Source organism: Falco biarmicus, chromosome 13, assembly GCF_023638135.1.
Source record: "Falco biarmicus isolate bFalBia1 chromosome 13, bFalBia1.pri, whole genome shotgun sequence".
In the NCBI taxonomy this organism is placed as follows: Eukaryota; Metazoa; Chordata; class Aves; order Falconiformes; family Falconidae; genus Falco; species Falco biarmicus.
The window spans coordinates 14,741,420-14,765,053 of record NC_079300.1 but is presented as its reverse complement, the minus strand read 5'-3'; the positions used below and the strand labels follow the sequence as shown (position 1 = coordinate 14,765,053).

Here is a 23,634-nt window from a genome sequence, read left to right as displayed (position 1 = left end):
TTCCTGTTTGATCTGTACCATGATCTTTTTCTAGACAGGTCAGGTTTTGTTTTGGTCTTAATTCTCTTCCTGTAGAAGTTTATGGTGCTTGGTTCATTTAATGACAGTGATTACATGGGGAGCTGGGGAAGATTGACTTGTATTAATCATTGCATATAGGTGGTTTTTAATTTGGTCTTTTTCATGCATGTCTCTTGTTTTTCCTGTCTGCCTTGCTAGATCTTTTAATTTGCCCTTTGTGTTCTTGCTAAAGCCATGCTGGTTGATCCTTGTCTTGTACAGAAAAGGAACTTGTTGCTGTGACGTTCGGATAGTGGCAAAGTTCCCTTTTTTAGCTTTGTAGCACTTGATCTCTAAAGACTGTCTAATTTGGTGTATGCGATTTCTTCATTATGCTTTGTGATAAACTGTAAAATGCAGAGAGTAAGAAATGTATTTCTTAACTGGTGCCTTTGTCATCTGCCAGCTCCTCAAAATTAATGTTGTTGTCTTCACTCACGACAGCTGTAAATAGAAGGAAGGGCTTGGTCAGAAGCATATATGCTTTTAGCTGGGCAGATAGTATCAGGGCTCGTGCATAGACCTGAAATTGTCTGCAGGCTCCTGGTGAGGCATTTGTGGTTTGAATAGGAGCTGGACCGGGCGGCTGATGCCTGGAAGCGCAGCCTCCGCGCCAGCCCGCCACAGTCTTGCAATTGTTCAGCCACACTGGAGGGAAGAAGGAAAAAAAAAAAAAAAAGGCATTCCAAGCAGTGCCAAATTTTCTTTGATATGTTAATCTTTTGATAACAGTTTGAAAAGCCCTTGGAGACTTTTTTTAGATTTTAGACAAAATAGTTCATTTGTCAGGACTTCCCTTGTAGATAGGGTCTCAGTTATTAAGAACTGCCTCGGTAACTCATGATAACAAAAGCAAGTGCAGAGGACAGCTGCTGGACTGCTTGTTGGTAAGAGAAACTCTTAGTTATCTCAGGATTTTAACAAAGAGCTGAAAAGGATTAAATAAGGAATGTTTAAGACACAAGTTTGTAGGTTTATTTACTTGCATATTTTAAGCAGACAAATAACAGAGTGTAAGCATATGGTAACAACTTGATAATTTTTTAATGCATATCCATACATGGATTTAAAGACTTGAGGAGTCAAAATTATATTTTTGTCTGAGAAGGTCGGTATTTTAATTACCCAGTGACTGCAGGAGATATTAGAAGTTTCTTCTTTTATAGCTGTGGTCTTTCCAGACCTTGGATTTTTTTTCTCTTGAAATGAAACTTGCAGTTAAAATGGAAAACTGGAAGAATAAACTGATGGCAACAATATATGTATGCTAAAGCAGAATTAGTTTTTAAGGATTATGGGCTTGGGACAAATATTGAGGAGAACAGAAGGAAGATCTTTTTGCTTCCTACCACCCCCCAAATGAAAGTTGAAGGGTAAAATTTGCACTGAAGTAGTTTATTATGCCAGCTATTAGAAAACTGACTTCAGATAAGCTAAATAGTCCTTATTGAAAGTGTGGCTTGTGGAACTCTTCAGGCATACTGATTGAAACTTACTGTAGTTCTTTTGCAACATTTTCCTTAATAAATATGCCATGAGTTCACTTGCAACTTTTATACAGTTGCTACAAATGTTTATTGCCTATAAATATTTTGGTAGAATACTTGGTATCCTGATTGTTTACTCAGGATAGATCAACAAATAGATACTGGTGTTGTAATCCAGAAAAGGTGCAACATTTTCTTCACTGGGGGGGATGTATGTGGTTTTAAGGTTTGTACCTTACTGTTTTAATTTCTCCAGTGATCCAATTTGTGATCTACTTTAACTCCAAAATAATATTGACTGAAATCTGGAACTGCAGGTGCTGTCCTACTGATAGGTACATACTCTTCAGGACAGAGACAAATAGCAAATGCAGTTTAACTTAATTTTGATAGGCTTTTTTTTTTGACAAAGTTGCAGATTTACTGTTTAAGCTTGTGTTTCAAATGTGTGCTCTTAGAAGTACTTATGGTTCAGACACTGCTCAGCTGATTGCTATACCATTTGTTAAATCTATACCGATGTTCTGAAATGATGGAAGTGATTACATTCTTTTGCTCTTGGTGGCAAACAGCATTTCTTTTACAGACTTCAGCTTTTCTGACTCTAGAATATGCTTAGCTATGCAGTGGTAGCTCAGTGAGTAAAAATTATGTAAGTGGAATAACAGTAACTTCCACCATTTCCATTGGTTTTGGCCCTTTCTTTAAAAGGAATAAATAGTGCTTTTTGGTTGTTATTTTCAGTTTGTTAAAGGGGGAAAGACCACCTCCAGCTATTCACTCCAGGGAACTTGTGCTGGGGAGAGGCTGAGTGGCAGCCCTTGCATCGGAGGCACTTGGTGTTTGAGTATTCCTGAGTCCACACTGCTGCTTGTGAGTGGATTTTAACCTTCCTTCAGTTCATGTACTAGTAAAATCTCATACTCCATTGTAGTGCAAGGCTTATATTTAATTATATCCTTAAAGTATTAAGATGTTTAATTTCCCACTGTATTATAGAAGAAAGATAGATCAATCAGATGGCTGAAGTCTCTTCTGAATTGGTGAGATGCTGCTATTTATTTCTTCAGCCTGAGCCAGCAGCCTTGAAGTCACCTCCAGAGAGGGCACCTCTGTGGAACTCCTGGTGGTTGAGTTCAACCCCAACTTTCAGCAAGGCAGTGAGAAACGAACACAAAGCTGTTAGCATTTGAACTTTTGATGATGAGCTTTGGCTGATGACAGGGAGTAGACTCTGAGTGCTGTTCTTTGTTGCTGAATAGTAATGATTTTCATGACCCATCAACTAAGGAAAGATCTCTTACGTTTTCGAAGTTTAGAGATTTGAATTTGAGTTGAATAGAGAAACTTACAAGCACTGTATGAAATACTGAGAATGTGTGTTAGTTTAAGGTTGTTCAATAAATGAGTATAAAATAATGCAGATGGAGCTAATGAAGTGAGTCAAAAATAGCCTCCTAATGCTTCTCATATATTCCCTGTGTGATTCTACACAGCTGTTCAAAGAACTTTTTGAATCACAGGAATTATTGCTGGTGCTCTCAGTGCTGAGATTTCCCTTTCTGCTTCTTCAGACTGACAACTTGCCGCTCCTTCCTAGCTGTGAAACAGCCCTAAATGAAAGCAGTTGCACTTCTCTCTCATGCTGCCGTGGCGTCCCATAAGGTGCCTGTTCTGACGTGTTGGCCATGTGGAAATCTCAGTTGAGATTTATTGATCTTGAAGCTGTTTGCATTTACTTTGCCACCTGGTGCTTTCCTGTACAGTTGTTGCTAGATACGTTCATCAAGATTGGAGTTTTGCCTGCAGGCACTGTTTTTGATGTTGCAGTACACTACAGCAGGGAAATGCATGCTTGTTTAAGAGCAGGCTAGTTCAAGTATGATAAATCTAATAATTCTCTCATGGAGCTGTGAACTCTAACAGAAATATAATTCTGTAAATAAAACTTTTTGTGGCTGCATGACTTATTGATGGAAAATGCAATTGAAAAAGTGAATCCTTAATATTTGAAGACAGCTTATGTGCTGTAGTAATAAGTACTGTCTTCTGAGAGACATATATGTGCAGTAATTAAAGGCTGTACGATGTCACTGCAGAGAATGATAGTTAATCCATGTCTTGGCAGGTGAGCACTGGCTATTCAGTGGTTTTACCTGTGGCAGGTGTTCCTGTGGAAATATGAGATGGGTGCATTAATTATAAATTGTATACAATTAACATGTACAAGAGCACCCAAATGAAGGTTAGGTGCAGTTTTGATTTCAAAAATTTAGCTTTTTGACTTGGTATCTTTGATTTTCTTTGTGTGTGTGATACTGAAACTTCTGACGAGCCTTATACTGTGTTGTAGCTTTTTATTTGTATTCCTTATAGGGATCTGTGTGCACTATGTTAATCTCATACAGCTTCATATTTTTTTCATGCCTTTCTGTATTTGTGAAACTTGTGATCATAATCTGTCCTCAGAGTACCCCTCGAGATTTGCAACTATGAGAGATATACAACAAGAAATAAACCCATTGATACAAATTAAATAGTAAAATAATTGGAAAGAAGGGAAAAGGCTAACTGACCATTAAGCATGTCTTGATTTATAAATATTAAACTAGGGACTAAACTTTATTTAGCATGTACTTATTTTTCTGCTCAGGTGAGAGATGCACATCTCTTGAAGAATAGCCTGGCTTCTGAAAGCAGCTGATTGGAGCTATTACATATGGAATGATAGAAATGTATATTCTTGACCTACTTGTAAGCTTTTTTTACAGGTTTAATTTATGTTTCCATCTGAAGTGTGTAGAATGTACCAAAAAATGCTTGCTGCATGTGGAATGTAACCAAGTTAAATTGGTACAAGCTCTTTTCTGTCCTTCAAAGCCTGCTGTTTCTGAAGTATTTCACTTGTATTCAATCCAGTGTTCAATCACAGAGCTTTACTAGAGCTCCTTGGGTTGTTACTACTGGAAACTAGTAACAGTGCAAGCTTGAGATCAATTGTTAATATGCGTCAGTGTGTTTTATGTGTATGCACTTAAAGAAAATAAAACAACCTAATACATATAAAATCAGCAATGTTGCTTCAGTTTTTAATTCTTTTGTTGTTAAAGGTCTTCCATATCTCAAGTTGAGAAGTTCCATATCATACTAAACATGGAGAAGGAAGAAAAGAAATTTGTCAATAAAGCAGAGGAAGATGAGATGGTAATGAATTCTGTGTGTCTACACATTTTCATAGTTTTCACTCTAAATGGGGCATGTTACATCAGGAAGTAGACTGTCTTAGTTTAAATCACTTTAGCAATTTTATAAGGTTATCCTCAATAGTATTTTTTTGTATTAAGAAATCTTGTCTTTGGATAGGGTACATTTTTGTTGAAAGCCTTTGCAAAGTGCTGGGTTGCCTACATTGAGGTCATTAGTCCAGCAGATAGCACCAACAGATTTTGGTGCTGCACTTTTTTTTTTTTTTTCTTTTTAAGGAAAATGGAAGCTAAGTGGCTTGTGGTTGGTTTTTTTGTTGTTGTTTTTGTTTGCTTCAAATCCTGGAGCTTTTTTTTTTTTGTCGTTTAAAACAGGTTAATTTTCCATAATCTGACTGTACTGAGCATATCCTTGCATATTTGTATTTTTGCTGATAAGACCCATTCCTTAAAGCATGGCAAACAGTTTTATGGATATTTGGTAGCACATAAACTTTCCTTCCTACCAGAGCAATTATCTCTCTTCATTTGTCCTGGAAGATGCAGCAGTTAGCTTTGACAGGAAAATAGTGGCAGCTGATCTTTAAATTTCTAGCCCTTTCTAGAGACAGCAGAAAGTAATTGGGGTATGCAGGAATTGTTTTAAAAAATGGTAGATTCATGTGAATTGAAGTCCTTGTTCTGTCTTTGTGCATGCTGCTAGGAAAAGCTGTTCTTCGCCAGACTAGCTCTGATATGGAGAGTAAGCAAATACACCTTACAACAAAAAACGAAACTGAGATGCTTATGGTCTGATCACTAAACCAAATGCTTTTTGGAGGAAATAACTTTGTTTTGCCTTAAAAGAAGCATTAACCTCTCACACTATCTTTCACCCACCTGTTTTTATTGGTAAAGAGTGAATACTAGCTCCAATGTTTTGGGGGTAACAGAGAATGGGTTTTGTCTATGCTTTTTGTCAGCTGAGAAGGCTGCAAAACAAACTTTTTGAAAAGCCTTTTCTTAGGAAAGGAATTTGAACAATTTCTAATACTGTTTAATGAAAAGCACAAAAAATTTGCAAAAAGTTGGTGTCAATATGAACAGTGTGGGTGGGACTCAATGGGAAACTTCACTGCCCTTTTACAGCAGGAAATATAATCTAATGATGTAATGTGAAACTCGGGAATGTAACACAGCATGCAGAAAGTCACTGAACTATTTTCTGTTCCTGGCTGTCATTAGGTTAAGTTGGTACTTGCCTTTGACCAAGGCACACTTAATACTTTGTGGGTTGTTGGTTTTTTTTGGGGTTTTTTTGTGGTTTTTTTTTTTATTTATTTAAAATGGGTGAAGAGGATCTTTCCAGCTGGTGCAAGTTACAGAGCCTTTGACAGCGTGGCTTGCTGTTTCTAATGTTTCACAGTAGCATTTCTTGTTAAATGGAAGGCAAAATAAGCCACTTTCTCTACTAAAAAGCAGTATTTGATAAATATATTTACAGGCTTGTTTAGAAAGTATGAAATACAGCTAGTACCAGCAATTCAAAACTACGCGTGCTAGCTGGTCAAATGCTATTGTAAAATCAGCATTTGACAAAACCACATAGACTTTTGCTCTTAAGTGCTTAGCTGACTTGTGCTGTTTTATGGTCAAAAACTCTGCTGTTCACTCAGTTAAGGCAGGTTGCGCTGCACCCTCAGGCCTTAGGGAGCAGTGCAGAGAGGAGACAGGTCCTGCAAGGAAACGTTTTAAACAATGTGGAAGTTCTGCCTTTGTCAGGCTATTACTAATATTTGTATTTCTGACAGAGCGAAACAGTGTTCCTTTTTGTTGCCATTCCATGATGTATTAAGTCTTTTAGAACTTTCCTTCCCCTAGAAAAGCAAAAGGAGAAAATAGCTTTGAAATTTGATTTGCTTTAAATACCGCACTATGTGAAGAATTAACGTTGGCTTCCCGAGTCAGAGTAGTTAAGAGGGTCATTGTTTTGTTATTTGTTTCCCTGTTTCCATGCAGGAGATCTATGGCTATGATCTGTGTCGCTGGAAGTTGGTGCTAGTTACTGTAGGAGTGATCTTTTCTGGTGGCTTTCTTCTCCTCCTCCTCTACTGGATGCCTCAGTGGCGTGTGAAAGCAACGTGCAAAAGGACTACGCTTAAAGACTGTGAAGTGGTTCTGCTGAGAACAACTGTAAGTCTATAGGAGGGTGCGCTTCTCCCAGTTTGCAGTTGTTTGGCATCCCTCACACTGCTTGCTAAAATAAGTAAATCCTTGCCTGCGATGATTTTGTTTTACAGCACTGCAGAGCTGTGCTCCTTGGTAATGCAGATAAATTTGCTGCTCATATGAGACGCCTGACAGCTGTTTGCGGAGGACATAGCAAAAAGAAAGTCTTTGCTTTTGGATTTTAAGAATTAAGTACATGAATGTGGTTGTCATCAAAAGTTACAGAACAGGTGCCTCGCTCATGTAACCCAATAACATGGTTTTCAGGTTTTCCTTCCCCTGTTCAGCAAATATACATTTGTTGAATTAAGGTGTAACTATGGACCCAAGTGCGGCTTGATTTCAGGTGATTTTCTTCCTGCACAATTGCTGTGTACAATCCCTGGTTATGATCTGTGTTACTTGAAGTTGCAGGGTGAGTGCAGCTGAATGCATAGGAATCCCACAGTTCCTCCAACTATAGAACAACTATATTAAATTGTGAAGGGCTGAAGGTGTCAAAATTCAAGTACCAAGACTCATTGCTTAAAACAAAACCAAAAATCTTGCAGTGCAAAATATATGCTTTTAGAATTGTGGGAAGAAAATGTATTCTTAAGGTAGCTGCTGTTAACTTGGGGCTATCTTCTGTGGTTGTGTGTGGGCTCTGCTAATCTCCGATCTGTTGATGACACATTTTGCTACAACTGTTGCAATAAATGCTGCTTAAATGCTGTTTCAACCAGCTTGGTGTTTTCCTTCTTTTTAAGGATGAATTCAAGATATGGTTTTGTGCAAAGGTTCGCAATATGCCTTCTTTGGTAGCCAATCCTTTACAGAATCCTAACGCCACTGTACACAAGGTTTCAAATGGCCATGCTGTTCATTTTTGTGATTCTGCTGCAGAAGAGAATAAAAATGATTTGAAAAAATATTTGCCTGTAAGTAAACCTGCAGTACTACACTTGCTAATTTTCAAAGTATCTGAAGTAGTATCTAGAGTAAACACACAGAACACAGCACATGTGAACTGCCACTTTTGTCTAAAAGGCTAACTCATTCTTTGGGTGGAGCACAAATCTTTTCCTCAATAAGCTGTTACTGGAAATTGTGGAATACTTGGAAGGTTATTTTGAAAGAGAAGTATTCATTTTTCAGTGAAGTTTTTCTAAATTCATTCTGTTGCTGTTCAGAATAAAGCCAGTCAGAAGAGAGGTGTTAAGCAGTGCTAGTTTAATATGTGTGTCTGTTGCCCTTGCAGATTCGTTATTTCACACATCACAGCGTGAAGTATTTCTGGAATGATTCAGTTCAAAGTTTTGATGTTGTACGGTAAGAATATTTTCTTTTGTGTTGTGCTTCAAACTTTTTTTTTTTAAATGCAATAGCATGCCTAAGAACGTAGTGAAAATTGGTAGCATATTCTGACCAGCTGTTTTATTTCATTGAGTCTTTGTTTGAACCACAGTGAGAGCAGGGAAATTTTAACTCTGTGTGACTTTGGAAGGAAGGTATTTGTTTAATCTACCTTTATCAAGCATGATTTGTATAGGGTGACAGGCTGCATGCCTCTGCAGGCTTTTTGCCTGCTCTTGGAGTGTTATTTGAGAATCAGAGCACCTGTTTATAGACAGTAGTTCTCCTTCTATAAACTCTTAAAAACTTTCCTTCTGATGGAATAACTTGTATTTTCTGCATTGCTGCTGAGCTAGACCCAGAAGGAGTATCTAGGAATAGGGGAATTCACTGAATACCTTGTTGCTCATCTTTGTGTAGGTCTGTTGCTACATTTTAGTCCAGTTGAGCTGGATTTGATTCCTGTTACTTTTTAGTAACAAAACCAGATCTCTACCATTGATAGAAAATGGGTTTTAGTAGACAGTACTAGCTGCGCTCAGTGAATATGATACACCATATTTTCTGTTGTCATGCAACAGTGCTGCTGGATGTTAGGCTTGAGAAGAAAGTTCTTTTTTCTGATGCCACTGATATGGCCTTATCATAGTGCTAACAAGTCAAATGAATACAGACTTCTCTGAAAACTACTTGTTAAAATGAGAACTTCAGATCAGAAATATAACCTCTTTTTAACCTAAATCAAAGTTCACTGCATTGAATCATCATGTGGAAAAGTCCAAGCACTACATATAGACAAAATTAATGACCAGTGACTGAAGGAGAAAAAAAGCCAAAATTTCTGTAAGAAGAAACGTACTCTGCAGACATTTCTTAACGTTTTTGAAAAAAGTGTGTGAAAACAGTATGGCAAGTTATCAGCAATGACAACAATTTAAAGAAATGATCATAATACAAGCAGTTACAAACCTGAGCACTCCTCTGGAAGGGTGTAAATCTGTCAGTTCATACATCAGTAATTAAAAACATAAGCATTTTTTATGTTAAGCCTCCCTTGAATCACAGTCTTACAGGTAGTGACGCTTGTCATTTTGCATTACAGGGTCTTGTTTCCATGCTTGTAGTGTTGCTAATTTAAACTGTTCAGGGGGAATATTTCCCATAGATGAGATTAAAAAAAAGACACAAACCTAAATTTTCATGCTAAGAACAGGTATGGGAAAAAAAATCATATGACTCCATGTGTTTAGAAAAAATGTTGTTCCTTAGCATTAAAGCAGTGACTTGAAAATTGGCATTTGTTGGCTGTTTGACTGTGCCTTTTGATGTTCTTGAGATAACTCAGCCAATTTATAAGCCCTGGAAAAATCTCAGATATGCCTGTGAAGTTATGTGAGCATTTATTCAATTGCATTCTTGCTGATATGCCAAACTTTCATTTGTTTGATGTATTAGCAATGACTGAGCCTGACCACTTGTTCAGTCAGGTACTGTAGCTGGGCTGCACGCCATTATTTAGCAATTGGATAATAAACAGGAGAAACAGCTGGATTGAGACATATCCAATACTGGCAGAGTACTAAGTCACTTTTGCACAAGGTCAGATAAGAATGAGTTTGCTATAACTGTTGCCTAAAAAAGTGAAAATTGTGTATGATCATGTAGTGAAGTACTAGGTACCACCTGCAAGGTAACAGCTGAACTAAGGAATGATGAATATTTTGAAAAAGTGTCTTAAAAATTTGTCCTTAACAGAGATACTTCTTAATCTGCTCTTCAGTTTATGTAAAAAACAGAAATTGGTATTAGGTAGTAACATGGTTGAGAATCAAGTTAGTATTTGTAAAGAGGTGGTATACGAGACTGAAGGCTTACTTTGTTTCCTGCTTTTTTTCTTTTATTATAGTATAATCCGTAAGGCAAGCAACACAGCTATAGTTGTGATATAAGCACAATACTGCATCATGAAGATAGATTCACTCAGTGCAGTTCATTATGCAGGTATCCAGAGACAGAACAGGTTGATCACATAATTAAAGACTTAGAATAATACAGAAGGAAGGCAAATAAAGTTTTCTTGGACCACTAATTCGGTTATGAGAACTTGAGTTTCATATCATTGTTCTTTTTATAATAATGTAATACTAAGGTCACTGTTTTAAACACAGGAAATGCAAGTGTAATTGTTCTTAAACTAAATCAGACTTGGTCGCACAGCCAAAGAGGATGCAACTTTGACCTTCTATGTCTGTTTGTTTTAGCTAGTGTCAACTGAACCTCTGAGTGAGTTGATGAGTGCTTTATGTAATAAACTGTGTGCATGCAGGGATTTTTTTAAATGCCCTGGGAATTCACTACTGTAACAGTACTGTAAAAGGCAGATAACATCCTGCGAGAAGCTTTGTCTTGCGTGGACATTACACACATAGGTATTCATGTTTACATACGAAGTACTTAGTGTTAGGGACCCTTCTTAAGCCCACTGTTACATTCCTTTTCATGCAGGAAAAGAAAAATCGGGTAATTTGGGATAGAGTGGGATGAAAGGCACAGTTATTAACAGAGAATTGTATATTTATTCATCTAAATATCATAATTTTAAAATCCTTGAACTAGAAAAATTTTAGAGCAGCCTAAACCTGTGGCCAGATTAATACATTAGCAATTTCACCTTCTCTTCTTTTATGAGATGCTGGTGGAAACATGAGCCTAGCATTGGCAATAGTGGAGATGTTTAAAGCTTTCCCTGCATTCTAGAGATTTTCATGTATGCACAAGGAGGTTTTTTTCACTGGGTCAACGGAATCTTTTTTGGTAGATAACTTAATAGATACCCGATGTGAAAAAAGACTTGTGTTGAATAGTGCTGGCTTTGTCATGTCATCTGTGAAAGCCTTTTGGAAGGTAGTGATGTTTGTTTGCCTGTGCATCCAAAGTCTGTCCGCTAGAAAACGCCTGGATATTGGGCATGGTAGGTCTGATTTACTGAGTCTGATAGTTGAAATGATCCTGTAGCTGTAGACATAGTGATGTTACAGGTGTGCTTGCTAATCTGCAGATCTTCTAAATCAGAGCATTTGCTTTCACAGCAGTTGGAAAAGTCCTGTGAAGATGAGTCTTCCAGTGATAAGGAAGTACTTAAAATGTAGACTGTACTTTACTTAGTCATGGATAAAATTTGATACCAAGATGCTGCAAAATAGCTTCAGTATAGATTTGGTAAATTGATTAATAATTGTTTCCAAAATGCTTCCATTGCTAGAGACAAATGATGATAATTTGAAGAAATATTAATCCATATTGATTTCATATAATGTTCATATAATGCTTTATAAACTTACTTTTTAGAGGCCTTTGAATACGCGTTATGCTAGTATTTAACTTAATTTTTAAGTATAGCTCCATTTTGACTGAAATAGTTATGACTGTCCTGAGTAAGATGTGTCAAGGAGGGAACTGCTTTTAACATCTCATTGGTATCTGCAGTTGTGACAAAAATAGCTAGAAAAACAGTAATCCGTAGACTTTGCTCTTTTATAATTCAGTGTAGCTCTTGGCAAAGACCTAGCTCTTCTGAGTTACTGAATACTTAATTTTAAATATCAGGTTTCTTAAATAACTCATTGACTTTTTTCCTTTACTTAGAGGCCTAGATGAATCTACATTCTGTTCTTCAATTCATAACGAACACAGCAGAGGACTGACAAAGGGAATGCATGAATACAGGTAACACTACAGTATTTGAGGGAAGAATGGTTTTTGTTCCAATACTGGTGCAAACTAGAAGACAGTTGAGTGGTTAGTGTTTACAGACAGGCTCTTACACTTCCTCCGAAGAAGGCTGTTAACGTATGAAGTTCTTGTTACCTGTACTTGAGTAGGAACTAGATTCTTGATATTGTGTTGACTGACTTTTCTCAAACTACACTGACCATGGGAAGTGGAACTGTTGCTTAAAGTAATTCAGAATGTATCTCTGAATATTATTCCTTCCATATAACTCGCTTTTAAATGACATAAATGTTACCATAACATATTGTCATTATTGAAGGGTGTGTATGGGTTCAGAGGCAAATAAACCGATTTTCAGTGGAAAAGTCCATCAAGGGTTCTTTAGCTGGAAAGCTGGTCATTTGTCTCAAGCTGCAGATTGTTGAAGGCTTGAAGGGAACGCTGAGGGAGATCACTCTGCTGCTTGTTTTCTTTCACATCCTTGGTTAATGGTCATTGTGAGAGAGGGGATAGTGTGCTAGATGGATAATAAGGAATATTGGATGCCAGAGAGCAGCACACCTAGCCTAAACTGTAACTGATTTCTTCTTTTAGGAAGATCAGGCTGAAACTTCCCAGGTCTCAGGACTTTGGCTTTAATTCTAAAAGCTTAGTTAGTATCACTGGTGTGTCCCGTAACTTGCTTGGGTCTGTCTCTGGCTGGTTGGGGCTAAATGCATTCCCCACTTTTTCTTTTAATTTTGGTTGGCAAGAAATAACTGGGGGAAAATATATTAATTTTGTAACATACTATTTTAGACTAATAGTGTAGATATGCCTCTCGAGGGACACAGCTGAAGTGCATAGTTAGAGAGGAACTTAGTCTAGAAAAAAACCTTTAAAATGTAACTGGAATGGAACATAGTTCAGGGCTTTATTCTCAAATGTGAACAGCAAGCTGGAATATTTATTGTGAAATTGTAGATATGTACTTAATTACGGGTGTTCTGATTTGTTGATACACTACCCAAACTTGCATTCCTGGCTGGCTTTTTGCAAATGAGACTTAGAGTTTAAAATACAGAAGCATCTGCTTGCTTATCATTCCATTTTCTGTCATTTTGTGTCTTTTCCTGCAGTAGAAGCTTTTCCTTAAGAACATCTGTTAAGGGTCTCTTCATGTCAATGTCATTTAACCAGCTCGGATCCCATCAGAGATTAGTTTCTTGTCCCCCCTTTCATGATTTGCCTTTCTTCATGCTAAGAATAAAACTAAGATACATGACCATTAAAATAGTGTCTTACTGCAGGGTAAGAGTTAATACTTGTTTGAGCTTAAGTTAATGAGAACCCCATGCTGGCTTTCAGAATGACATGTTTAATAACATTGGACCTATACAGAGTTTACAGGGAAATCTTACTATGAAAGAACCTAACATTAAGTTATAAATTGAAGTATAAAGTAATTATCTTTGTATTGGAATATCTCCCTAGGTAAATGTTTTCTAATAAACACCTTTTGAAACAATATGATAAATAAAAGGGGCCACTGATTAACTATTATATTATACTTTCTCATACTAATGGAATTTGAAGTCAGTAAGATTTCTAATAAAAATTTTAACTGTCTTCATATTTTTCTTTTTTTTGATTCAGAAAAGCATTCTATGGAGTAAATGAAATTGCTGTGAAAGTGCCTTCCATTTTTAAGCTTCTGATTAAGGAGGTAAGATCTTTACTTTAACAAATTAAAAAAAGAGTATATAATTAAAAGTTACTTTAAGTACAATGGCTATTGGACTGATCTTCAGATAGTAACATAAACCAGAAACCTTCCCCCAGAGCCCAGCACTATAAAGCAAAATGGTATGGACCTTTATTTTTGAGCTCTCCAAACTTCAGAGGCCTTAGCTGTAAGGTTTTCAGAGCTCATAACCTGGTGCCTTAGCGAGGATGTTAGAAAATGTGTCAGAATTCTTTGAGAGGGTATGCATCTTATTTTTTGTTGTTAATTTCAAACGTAAAATGACTGTGTTCTCCATGATCAGCCCAGGGATTATACATTACAGCATTATGCATCAAATCAAGTCTGTTCTTGCATATACTTCTGTTGGATTTGTTTAATTTTCCTTGTGTCAGGTGGATTTGAATAATTAACTTGTTACCTGTGTGCTGTAATAACGCATGATAGGAACGTGAACAAAGAAACTCTCCAGCCTAAACTAATGGAGTGAGAACTTGAGGTGTCAGTGCATTTATTAATAAGAAGTAGATATAACATCCAAATTAATTTAAGAATTGGAACTTACGTGTATCAGATGTTCCTATCATTTTGCTTTGAGATATATAGGAAAATGCACGCAGTCTTAGAAGTATGTATTCTTGTATTATTTTAGTGAGAACTGTGCTTTTGAGGGGTTGAGGAAGTAGTGAAGAAGAGGGATCAGTTTAGCAAAACAAACAAAATGTATAAAGAATTGAAAGCTTTATCTCCTCCATGGAGGGAGGAGGATGACTGACTCTTTTCTGACGGAGAATACATGCGACCTTTTGGTGTAACTTTAATGTTCTGTCATTCTTCTAGGTTCTCAACCCTTTTTACATTTTTCAGTTGTTCAGTGTGATATTGTGGATCACTGATGAATATCACTACTATGCATTAGCAATTGTGATCATGTCTGTAATATCCATTGTTAGCTCACTCTACACCATTAGAAAGGTAAGTTCAAAGAAAACAGATGAATCTATTCAGCTTTTTACTGATGGGTTTATTTTGATGTGAAATTGCCTGCAAATCTTTCAGAATTTCAGAGGTATACAGATAGAATATCGTTACGGTTTCCCTCTGAGCTGAAAGAATTTGAATTTACAGTTCTCTTTGAGACCCTTCTCTGCTGATTTTCCATACTGTTGATCAGTATGGAAAATACTTCAATAAGATCTGGACACAAGTTTATGTACAAAGTTGTATTGACAGTAGTGATTCCATCTTACGTTATTTTCTTCTGTTTGAAAAAGTACAACAGAACTGAGTGCCAGCCAAGTGTGTGGATTGTTAAATTGGTGGTGCTTCTTTCTCTGTAGACTTTGCTGTAGCTGATGGAAGTCATAGCAATTACTCTTAAATGGCAATCTCTGAATCCAGACCAGAGACAAAAAAACCCCTTACTTACCCAGATTCATGCAACTACTGCACTTTTTACTTATGTATGTTAATGACCAAATGTATCTGTAACATTTTATGTGTCAGTGTATAGTTGCTTCCAGTAAAAAAAAAAAAAGTAGGAACCTGTACAGGTTGATGCACTCAAACTTTTATTTGCCCATAAGTTTCTTAAACTATGTTCAAGAGAATGTTTCGAGTAACATTTTGTTGTAAAAGAACATTAGTAAAGAATTTCATGACCTCTACCTGAAGAGACTGAAGGTGCGTTTAGAAAACAACAGGCTGTGCTTCTAATAATGAACTGTTTTCTCCCCTTTGCAGCAATATGTTATGTTACATGACATGGTAGCAGCTCACAGCATTGTAAGGGTTTCTGTCTGCAGAGGAAATCAAGGTAAATCTCACAGGCAGTCTGGAAGTTTAAATTGTTCATTAAGTGTGAGTGTAAAGTCATTGTGCATCTGGGTTTTCTTTGACCAGCTTGAAATGCTTGCATTATTTAGCAAAATTGCATGGGAAATGGAGAAGTTGCAAAGTGGAACTTAGGATAGTCATCTGTTCAGGATTATCCTTCTAGTTTCAAGGTTTGTTCTAGGTTAGGTGCTTGGCCTGCTCCTGTTTCTCATTATCTACCAATCTAGATACATAACTGTTATTGTAGTTTCTCTCTTAGCTTAAAGATGTGCATGCGTTTGGTTTCCATTGCAATTTATTACCCAGGAGGGGCTGCAAATTGATTTCTGGACTTTTGCTCGTTTGGATACTGCAGTAGTTGAAGATGGTTAGGTTATGGTGTGTGATACTGTTTTGTAAGACATGCGTTTGTATTGGACTCGTGTCTTTATGCCGAAGTCATACTGTAGTTAATTGTTATTATCTTTTGTACAAGCCTGATCAATTTATTATTATGAACTATAGCCATGTGCTCTAGAGTTTAATCTGTGATGGAATTGGGCTTATCAATGACTTTTTCTGTATCTTTTAGAAAACTTTTCATAATGCCATTAATAAAATGGAGTATAATTGTAATTGTCACCACCTGGGTCTTTGCTCATGAGGATTTTTATCAGGTTTTGTAGATGGTGGCTATTTGCAGGTAAACTTGTTTGTGTTTTAACACTCAGAAACAGAAGAAATCCTTTCCACTGACCTTGTGCCTGGAGATACCATGTTGATTCCATCTAATGGGACAATTATGCCCTGTGATGCAGTACTTCTTAGTGGTACTTGCATTGTAAATGAAAGTATGTTAACAGGTAAAGTAAACTTGATACAGTATTGCGTGGCTAAACATACCGGTTTGTAGCTGTGTGCATGCTTGACTTGCAGTACATTCTAGCAGAAGTGGATATGCTTATTTTGCTTGAAATGTGGATGTTCTTGCAATTACAGATACTTCTAAGTACATACTTAAGTACTTGTGTTTTATTTATCTGCAACAGCTACCTGGTACTGCTTAGGCAACTCCAAAAATGAGTGATGGTTTCTTGCTGAAAAGCTTTCTTCTTGACAGTTTGTCTTCCTGCCTCTTGACTTGGTGTTCTCAGTGCAAATTGAGTTCTGCAGTGTGTTTCTTCAGAAAGCTTTTCCCTAAGCTTTTTAGCTGTTTCCAAGAATGAAGGTAGTGAGTGGAGTGTTCTGCTGTATTTAAAAACAGAAATTATCTCAAGTTGTGCCTGCATACTCTGAAACTAGGGACCTGATGTATTTGAAGGACAGCTTCACTGAACAGGATGGAGTTTTTGTTATTCCTAGGACAATCTGTCCAAACTGGCAGCATTTAGAAAATTGTAGTTCAAAGAATGTGTGTTTTATCATGTTCAATTCTTTGAATGTGCTTGAGCTTCTTGCTGCTGTTAGCAACTGATAAAGATCGATTGCAGCCCTAGCTTGAGTGTACTCAGCCACCAAAGGAGCTGAGAATAATATTCTTCAGCTTCTAGTTTTTCTGAGTAAGGATCAGGTGATGGTGATGCCTTGCAGCAGAAGGAAGCTTGTCCTGTTTTCTTTAATGAACTCTATTTTACATCAATGTGATTTGAAGTAAGAGGCACAAAAGCTGTATTGGTGAATAAAGAATAGAGTTAAATAAGATTTGGATAAGAAATCTGGTGAGCTGAGGCTAATTAGGTGCGTCTACCTAATAACGTACTGAAAGGAAGATGACTTCTTCCATAAGTCTGCCTTTGTGCTGATCAAGTGAGTTTATATTGTTCTGTTTGAAGCTGTGAAGGAGAAAATGTCTGTTCTTATTTGATCTTGTTTAGATACTCTTTTTCCATTTAAGGTGAAAGTGTTCCTGTCACAAAGATTAATCTACCAAATCCTTCAGAATATCCGAAAGCAATGGGAGATGAAATATACAGCCCAGAAGTGCATAAACGACATACTTTGTTCTGTGGAACCAATGTCATTCAAACCCGTTTTTATACTGGAGAATTGGTCAAAGCTCTAGTAGTAAGAACAGGTATCATACAACTGTTAAGTGTGTTGCTTGTTAACATGCTGCTCGCTTCTGTAGGTGTATGTCAACTGATACTTTGGAGTATTGTGTTGAGTGTTGCTAAACTTGGATAAATGAGTACAACCCAAAGAATTTGATAAATGTCTTTAAACCAGTAATAGGACTAGATAGTGGCCTGGAGAGTATCAATTGGCAAGCAAGAAAATGGGTCAGTCTTTAGCATCAATTTAAAACTTAATCTGAATGCATTTTCAGATCCTTTAGATGTCTTCTGCTGTGTGTTGGTTAATCTATATATGCCTCTCTGAAAGGTTTGGCATACCGTTGGATTGTAGGGGAGTAGTGGGGAGTGGGTTATTTTAGTGGAGTCATTGGCAATGTCTTTTCTCTTGCCCATAGTTTTGTCAAAGCACATAACATTTGCTTAAAAAATGTGTTTGATGTAGCCCTTTCTACAGCAGTCCTTACTTACGTGTTAAAGGTGTGGTTTTAGATAATACAGATGTTTTATTAAAAACAGACGAGTGTAGTTGCGGGATACTGCTTTACAAAAATGATCTTAAGAAAACCACCACAAAATAGGTGAATGTAAGCTATAATCCAGGCTGTAATAAAATTTGTTAGAATAAATTTGACTACATTGACTAGAATACTGCTTAAAGCAAGCTTTCCAGCAAGTAACTTCATCCTAATCAGCAGCCTCTTTCTCTAATGTCATCACCTTCTATTAGTCTGTTTTAGCAGTAACGTTCTGGGGTTTTTTTGTTAAATTCATTAAATGTCTTTCTAGTTGTTTTTTTTTTTTCCCCAAAGAAAAATATTTCTCTTCCCTTGAACAGATCTCCCCTTTAATAATATCCATCTCAACTTCTGTTTCTTAAATAAGAAAGTTTGTGCCCAGCCTGATGTGTATATACAGATAGATGGTTCAGAACAGCAACAGAAATGAACTGCTGAAGACTTGCTACTTCTGCTCTGTGGGAAGAATAATGCTTTTTTAAAAATCTGAAACCATGGTCTTGAAATTTGACAAGGAGAATTGTAATTGCTTCCAACACACTGAGCCTTACTGCCCTGCCATCTGAAGTACTTTTCTAATTTGCTCTTTGCCCATGACAGGGCAGTTAGCTCCTATGTTGTAAACAGGATGAATTTAGCTTTGTGGACTTTGTTCAGATTTTATGTATGGGCAAGTACTCTTGTCTGCTATGACTATATGTAGAGAGAGGAGCAAAAGGATACAAAATCCTCTGTGTTCTCCTGTTTGGTTTACAGGGACATCTTTTAGGCAAGTAGGGAATTTCCCACTCCACAGAGCTGGTTAGATGTCACAGCACTTGTAGCTTCCTGCTCCTAAGGTGTTTGATAGTAAGAATTAATTTGTTTCTAGTGAGATAAGTAAAAATCCCTCCGTCTAAGGGAGGGGGATACCACAAAATTGAAGGTACTAGAGAATTTAGTCCTTAAAAGAATTCTAAGAGAGCAGAACTCCATATGGTTGTGTGCAAAGACATGTAGTCTTAATCTTGTTATATATCATGATATGAGATTGATCTGCTGGGACTGTATTGACAGTTTAACGTGACAGTGTAACAAGCCTTTAACATGAAATGTTTGATGTTACAGCTGAAACACACATAAAATACTGATGAACTAAATTATTTTTTGTTGGTTTTTTGTTGGTTGTTTTTTTTCTCCTCCTGAAACTCAGTTCATAGATATGTTAATGTGTCTGTCATTGTGGCTCCTATTGTAATTCTAAAGAATTCCAAACTGGTAATTTATTTTTTATTTTTTTTTAGCAAACAGAAGCGTGCACTAGAGCTATCTGTCCAGTGTGTTCTCTCAAGACACCACATGAGGTTTTAATTTATTGTTTTACCCTGCTGTGTTCTAGCCTATGTGGCACAGAACATTCTGCAAAACCATTAAAAACGAAAACAAAACTAAATTAGTTCTGATATATTTTTTTTTTGACTGCTGTGTAGAATTACAAAGGATTCATGGCTAAATACTTGAGTACATACTGACACGCTGAGCTTCTCTGAACAGGCTCATGGTTTGTATTCTGCAGTAGCAAATTCAAAGCCTGGAGGCTTCACGCCTTGTTCCACTTGTGACGAACTTAGCCTCTTGAAGGCTGATGCAATAGCTTCTTCATTCTGGTAGAATCCTGAATGCCAGATATCGGTGTGGAAAGCTTAACCTTTGCTGTGATGGCTTGCAGACGGAGAAGCTGTTAAGGAGCTGTGACTAATGCCAGCAGACCTGACACTGATATTGAGGTTGTAGTAATAGACGCTGAAGTCTAAGCAGATACCAAATGTTTTGGACATACAAAATTTGTGTTGGCGTTTTCACATACTGAGGCAAAGGTTCAAGGAGGATCTCAGGGTTGTTTGACTCTTAAGACTCTATTTAAAGTCTAGTCTCCTAGTTTAGGTGTCAAAATGCAATCAAGAGGTAGGTTTCTCCAAAACGTGACTGTGCACTGCAGTTTTTTCCTGCCTTTTTCTTTCTGGCTGTCAAGGGAGTTTACAGAGGCTTGCTGTTTGAGTACTTATGGTTGGACTCTGAATAATTCATTTGCTTTTTGCAAGGACTGGCTTAACTAGACAACTAATGAACATACCCACTTGCTCTGCACTTTGAGGGACAAAATGTAATACAACAAACTCTTCCAGGCCAAATCATTTGAGGATTTAGTGCTGCTGTAGAAGAAAGGTTCGTTTGCATCAGCTGCATGTCCTTGCCGTGGGAGAGAAGTGCTTAGTCTGATGTGCATATACATTTTTGAAGCACCTTAATTACAGTATTGCAAAACATCTGTTACTGTGTATTGAGAGTCTTAATGAAATGAGTAGCTTAAGGGTTTCATTGAGGTTTTAAATATATTTGGATAGCTTTGCTCTTGTTTATACTTTTAATAACTTACTCCTTTTGATTTCTAGGCTTTAGTACTGCTAAAGGACAGCTTGTTCGTTCCATACTATATCCCAAGCCAACTGATTTTAAACTCTACAGAGATGCCTATTTGTTTCTCCTGTCTCTGGTGGTGGTGGCAGGCATTGGGTTTCTTTACACGGTTGTCAATAGCATCTTAAATGAGGTATGTTTTCATTTCTGGTCCACAACTGCCATATTTTAGAAAACTGTTGGTCGCAATTTCCAACACACTTCAGATGATAAGAAACAATTCGTATTTAAGTGAAAATGTCTTTGCTTTATTTTATGTCAACGGAATGAGAAAGGCAAACTTGCCGAGAACAAAATTCAGCAGAGGAGTGGAATTTGAATATACTACGGTGAAATTTGAGTTTATCTCGATTTCTACTGACCCAGTTATTAGACTTTTATCTTTATTATATCTAAGATTACCATCTGACTGATACCTAGTTGGAAGAAATAGGATAACAGCACATCTAAAGCATGCTGCAGGCAAAAAAATCCTTACCAAGAAATTGATAACTGATTAATGGTAGTTTTTTTTCTCTCAAAAAATTTTGCGTTATTCAGTAACTGTGTTGAAGTAATGCATTTGCAGGGGAAATAGTGAAAACTTGAAGTTATGGGTGGTGGATAATTTAGGACTGGATTATTGTGGTTGCTGATGGTGGGTGAAGATTATGCTAGGTTTCTGGGCAATCCAGAACATGCTGTACTGGAGAAAGCAATGTGTGGATTTTGCTTATGGTTACACGTTTGAGTGGGATAGTGAATCCTTAAGTAGTGAGTTCTTGTTCATTAGCTCTGATCTTTATTGCAGGTTCCGGCTCATACCATCATCATTGAGTCTCTTGACATTATCACTATCACAGTGCCTCCAGCGCTCCCTGCTGCCATGACTGCTGGCATCGTTTATGCACAAAGAAGGTTGAAAAAAATTGGTATCTTCTGCATCAGCCCACAAAGGATAAATATTTGTGGCCAGCTCAATCTTGTGTGTTTTGATAAGGTTAGGTGAATTTTGAAACTTTGTGTTGCCACATGGAGTGGTGTTGCATTATATGTGGGAATTCACACAGACTGGCAGCTACAGGAAAATTCATTGCTTTTGTATAAATTAGATAATTTATGTCCGGTTAGCTTCCAAGTATTCAGTGTTTACTACCTGTAATGCACTTAATTCTGTCTGTTCTAAAAAGTTGTTAAAATACAGAGCTGTTTTATCATCTCAAGACTCTAAAGTACTAACTTACTATTGGCACCCCTGAAGGTGAGAATTGGGGTCTGTTAAGAGTTTTATTTAGTACCCAGGCTTGTGGAAGATTGAAGTGTGAGGTCAGACTTGTTTCTCATTTTCATTTATTTCAATGAAAAGCCAAACCAGCATATTTTGTTGTTATTCCTTAACTGGGACATTAGTGGAAGACAGTAATGCCACTAGCCAGAATCGTTTGCTTGTATCTAATTCTTAAATAAAATTTATTTTCCTCCTTAGATTTCTATCTGAAATCTTAAGTACCTCCACAAAATTTGTGGCTATCCTTATAAATATATTTCAGTTTTAGCTATGTAAGAAAGTAGTACTAAGGGTTTGGTACCTCTTTTCTGTTGCTCCCAACTCCTGAACATAGAGATGTTGAGCTGTCATCCTTGGAATTTAAGGGTCTGTTTCATTTGTCCTGTCTCCAAGGAGAGGCATGATTGCTTTGAGTGGTTTAAGTTATTTAACAGAGTTGGAACTTATTACTAGCAAAAAGCAAGGTAGATACTCTATTTCCTGTCCTGAAGTCTTGATTTTTAGATGAAAACAAAAAAAAGTGTATTGTTCAGGTGTAATTTGGTTAATTAACTGTTAATTTTTGCTGTGTCTCAGGATAACTAGTTTCTGAAAGCTTTTTCTTCTTGCCATGCCCCTTGGTTTATTTTGCAGACTGGCACACTTACTGAGGATGGCTTGGATCTTTGGGGAATTCAACGGGTGGAAAATGCTCGGTAAGGAAAAGCTCAGGGCTGATAGAAAATATAATACTTAGTTATGCTTTAACAGCTTCAGCAGAATAGAGTAGAAAATTCAATGTGAGCTCATGTATGTTTGCATTTCTGTAATGAGCTGTAAGAATGCAACTGAAAATATGGTTTAGGTGTAATGAAAGTCATAACTCTTACACAGCTGAGGTGGAATTTAATTTGTAAAGCCTGAGACCTCATTAGGTTCACACTGCAGAAATGCTGAAGTACAGCATGTTTCCTTAATCCTAAGTGATGACTTTTGGGGCTGCTAAAGTGCAAAGTGACAAGAGGACTCTGTCTAGTTTGATTCCTTATATAGTGAATTAACACAGTTTTTGAAGGAGACGGAAGTTGTGACTGTTTCTGAAGATTCCAGCCCAGAGTCTTAGTCTATTTGCTGTGATGTGTGAAAATACAAGTGAAGAGACTTGTGCAGTCAATTTTCTTCTGCTAATCTAAACAAACCTTTTGAATTGGCTCATAATAAATAATTATAGTGCTAAGTATATTATTACTTCATTGTTTTAGTTTCCTTTTGCCGGAAGAGAGGGCTTGCAGTGAGAGCTTGCTGAAGTCTGAGTTTGTTGCTTGCATGGCAACTTGTCATTCCCTTACAAAAATTGAAGGGGTACTTTCGGGGGATCCGCTTGATTTGAAGATGTTTGAAGCGATAGGATGGGTAAGTGTGTGCTTGTTTCAAGAGGTGCAACGTTTTTAAGGTCGGTAATTTGAGATTTCCTACACTGTTACGTGCAAGATAAGCTATTATACGCTGTAACTGTAAAACGGTGGGCTTTTGATAACGCCTGTGTGTCAAAGGAAGTCTTAATATGAAAATGTTCCTAAAATGTGTTCAGTGCAACAGTTTATAGAACTGAAGGGATCTGAAGAGCTAATTTACGTCTTTCTGATGCGTGTTGCAAAGTGTCAGTGCATAGAATAAATGTGTAAAATAGTGAAGTGGATCTTAAGTTAATTGCTAAATTAAGACATTTAATTCTCACAGGAAATCCTGTTCAGAAAGATCATTGCACTTTGGGCTGA

The 23,634-nt window shown here is 37.0% G+C and overlaps 1 protein-coding gene across 5 annotated transcripts in view; it reads left to right on the top strand.

Moving 5' to 3' along the window:
• Nucleotides 1-23,634, top strand: part of ATP13A3 (ATPase 13A3) — a 58,743-nt gene that overhangs the window by 17,448 nt on the left and 17,661 nt on the right. For 4 of the 5 annotated variants that reach the window (XM_056358288.1, XM_056358283.1, XM_056358285.1 and 1 more), the window contains 14 exons: nucleotides 4,658-4,751; nucleotides 6,749-6,922; nucleotides 7,708-7,878; nucleotides 8,199-8,269; nucleotides 11,939-12,019; nucleotides 13,661-13,730; nucleotides 14,589-14,723; nucleotides 15,492-15,564; nucleotides 16,295-16,426; nucleotides 17,458-17,637; nucleotides 20,586-20,743; nucleotides 21,401-21,589; nucleotides 22,511-22,572; nucleotides 23,119-23,269. In XM_056358288.1, coding sequence (XP_056214263.1) covers nucleotides 4,658-4,751; nucleotides 6,749-6,922; nucleotides 7,708-7,878; nucleotides 8,199-8,269; nucleotides 11,939-12,019; nucleotides 13,661-13,730; nucleotides 14,589-14,723; nucleotides 15,492-15,564; nucleotides 16,295-16,426; nucleotides 17,458-17,637; nucleotides 20,586-20,743; nucleotides 21,401-21,589; nucleotides 22,511-22,572; nucleotides 23,119-23,269 — 1,741 coding nt within the window. Of the gene's footprint in view, nucleotides 1-2,291; nucleotides 2,421-4,657; nucleotides 4,752-6,748; nucleotides 6,923-7,707; nucleotides 7,879-8,198; nucleotides 8,270-11,938; nucleotides 12,020-13,660; nucleotides 13,731-14,588; nucleotides 14,724-15,491; nucleotides 15,565-16,294; nucleotides 16,427-17,457; nucleotides 17,638-20,585; nucleotides 20,744-21,400; nucleotides 21,590-22,510; nucleotides 22,573-23,118; nucleotides 23,270-23,634 lie in introns of all 5 variants that reach the window. The other variant, XM_056358286.1, reaches the window with a different exon arrangement.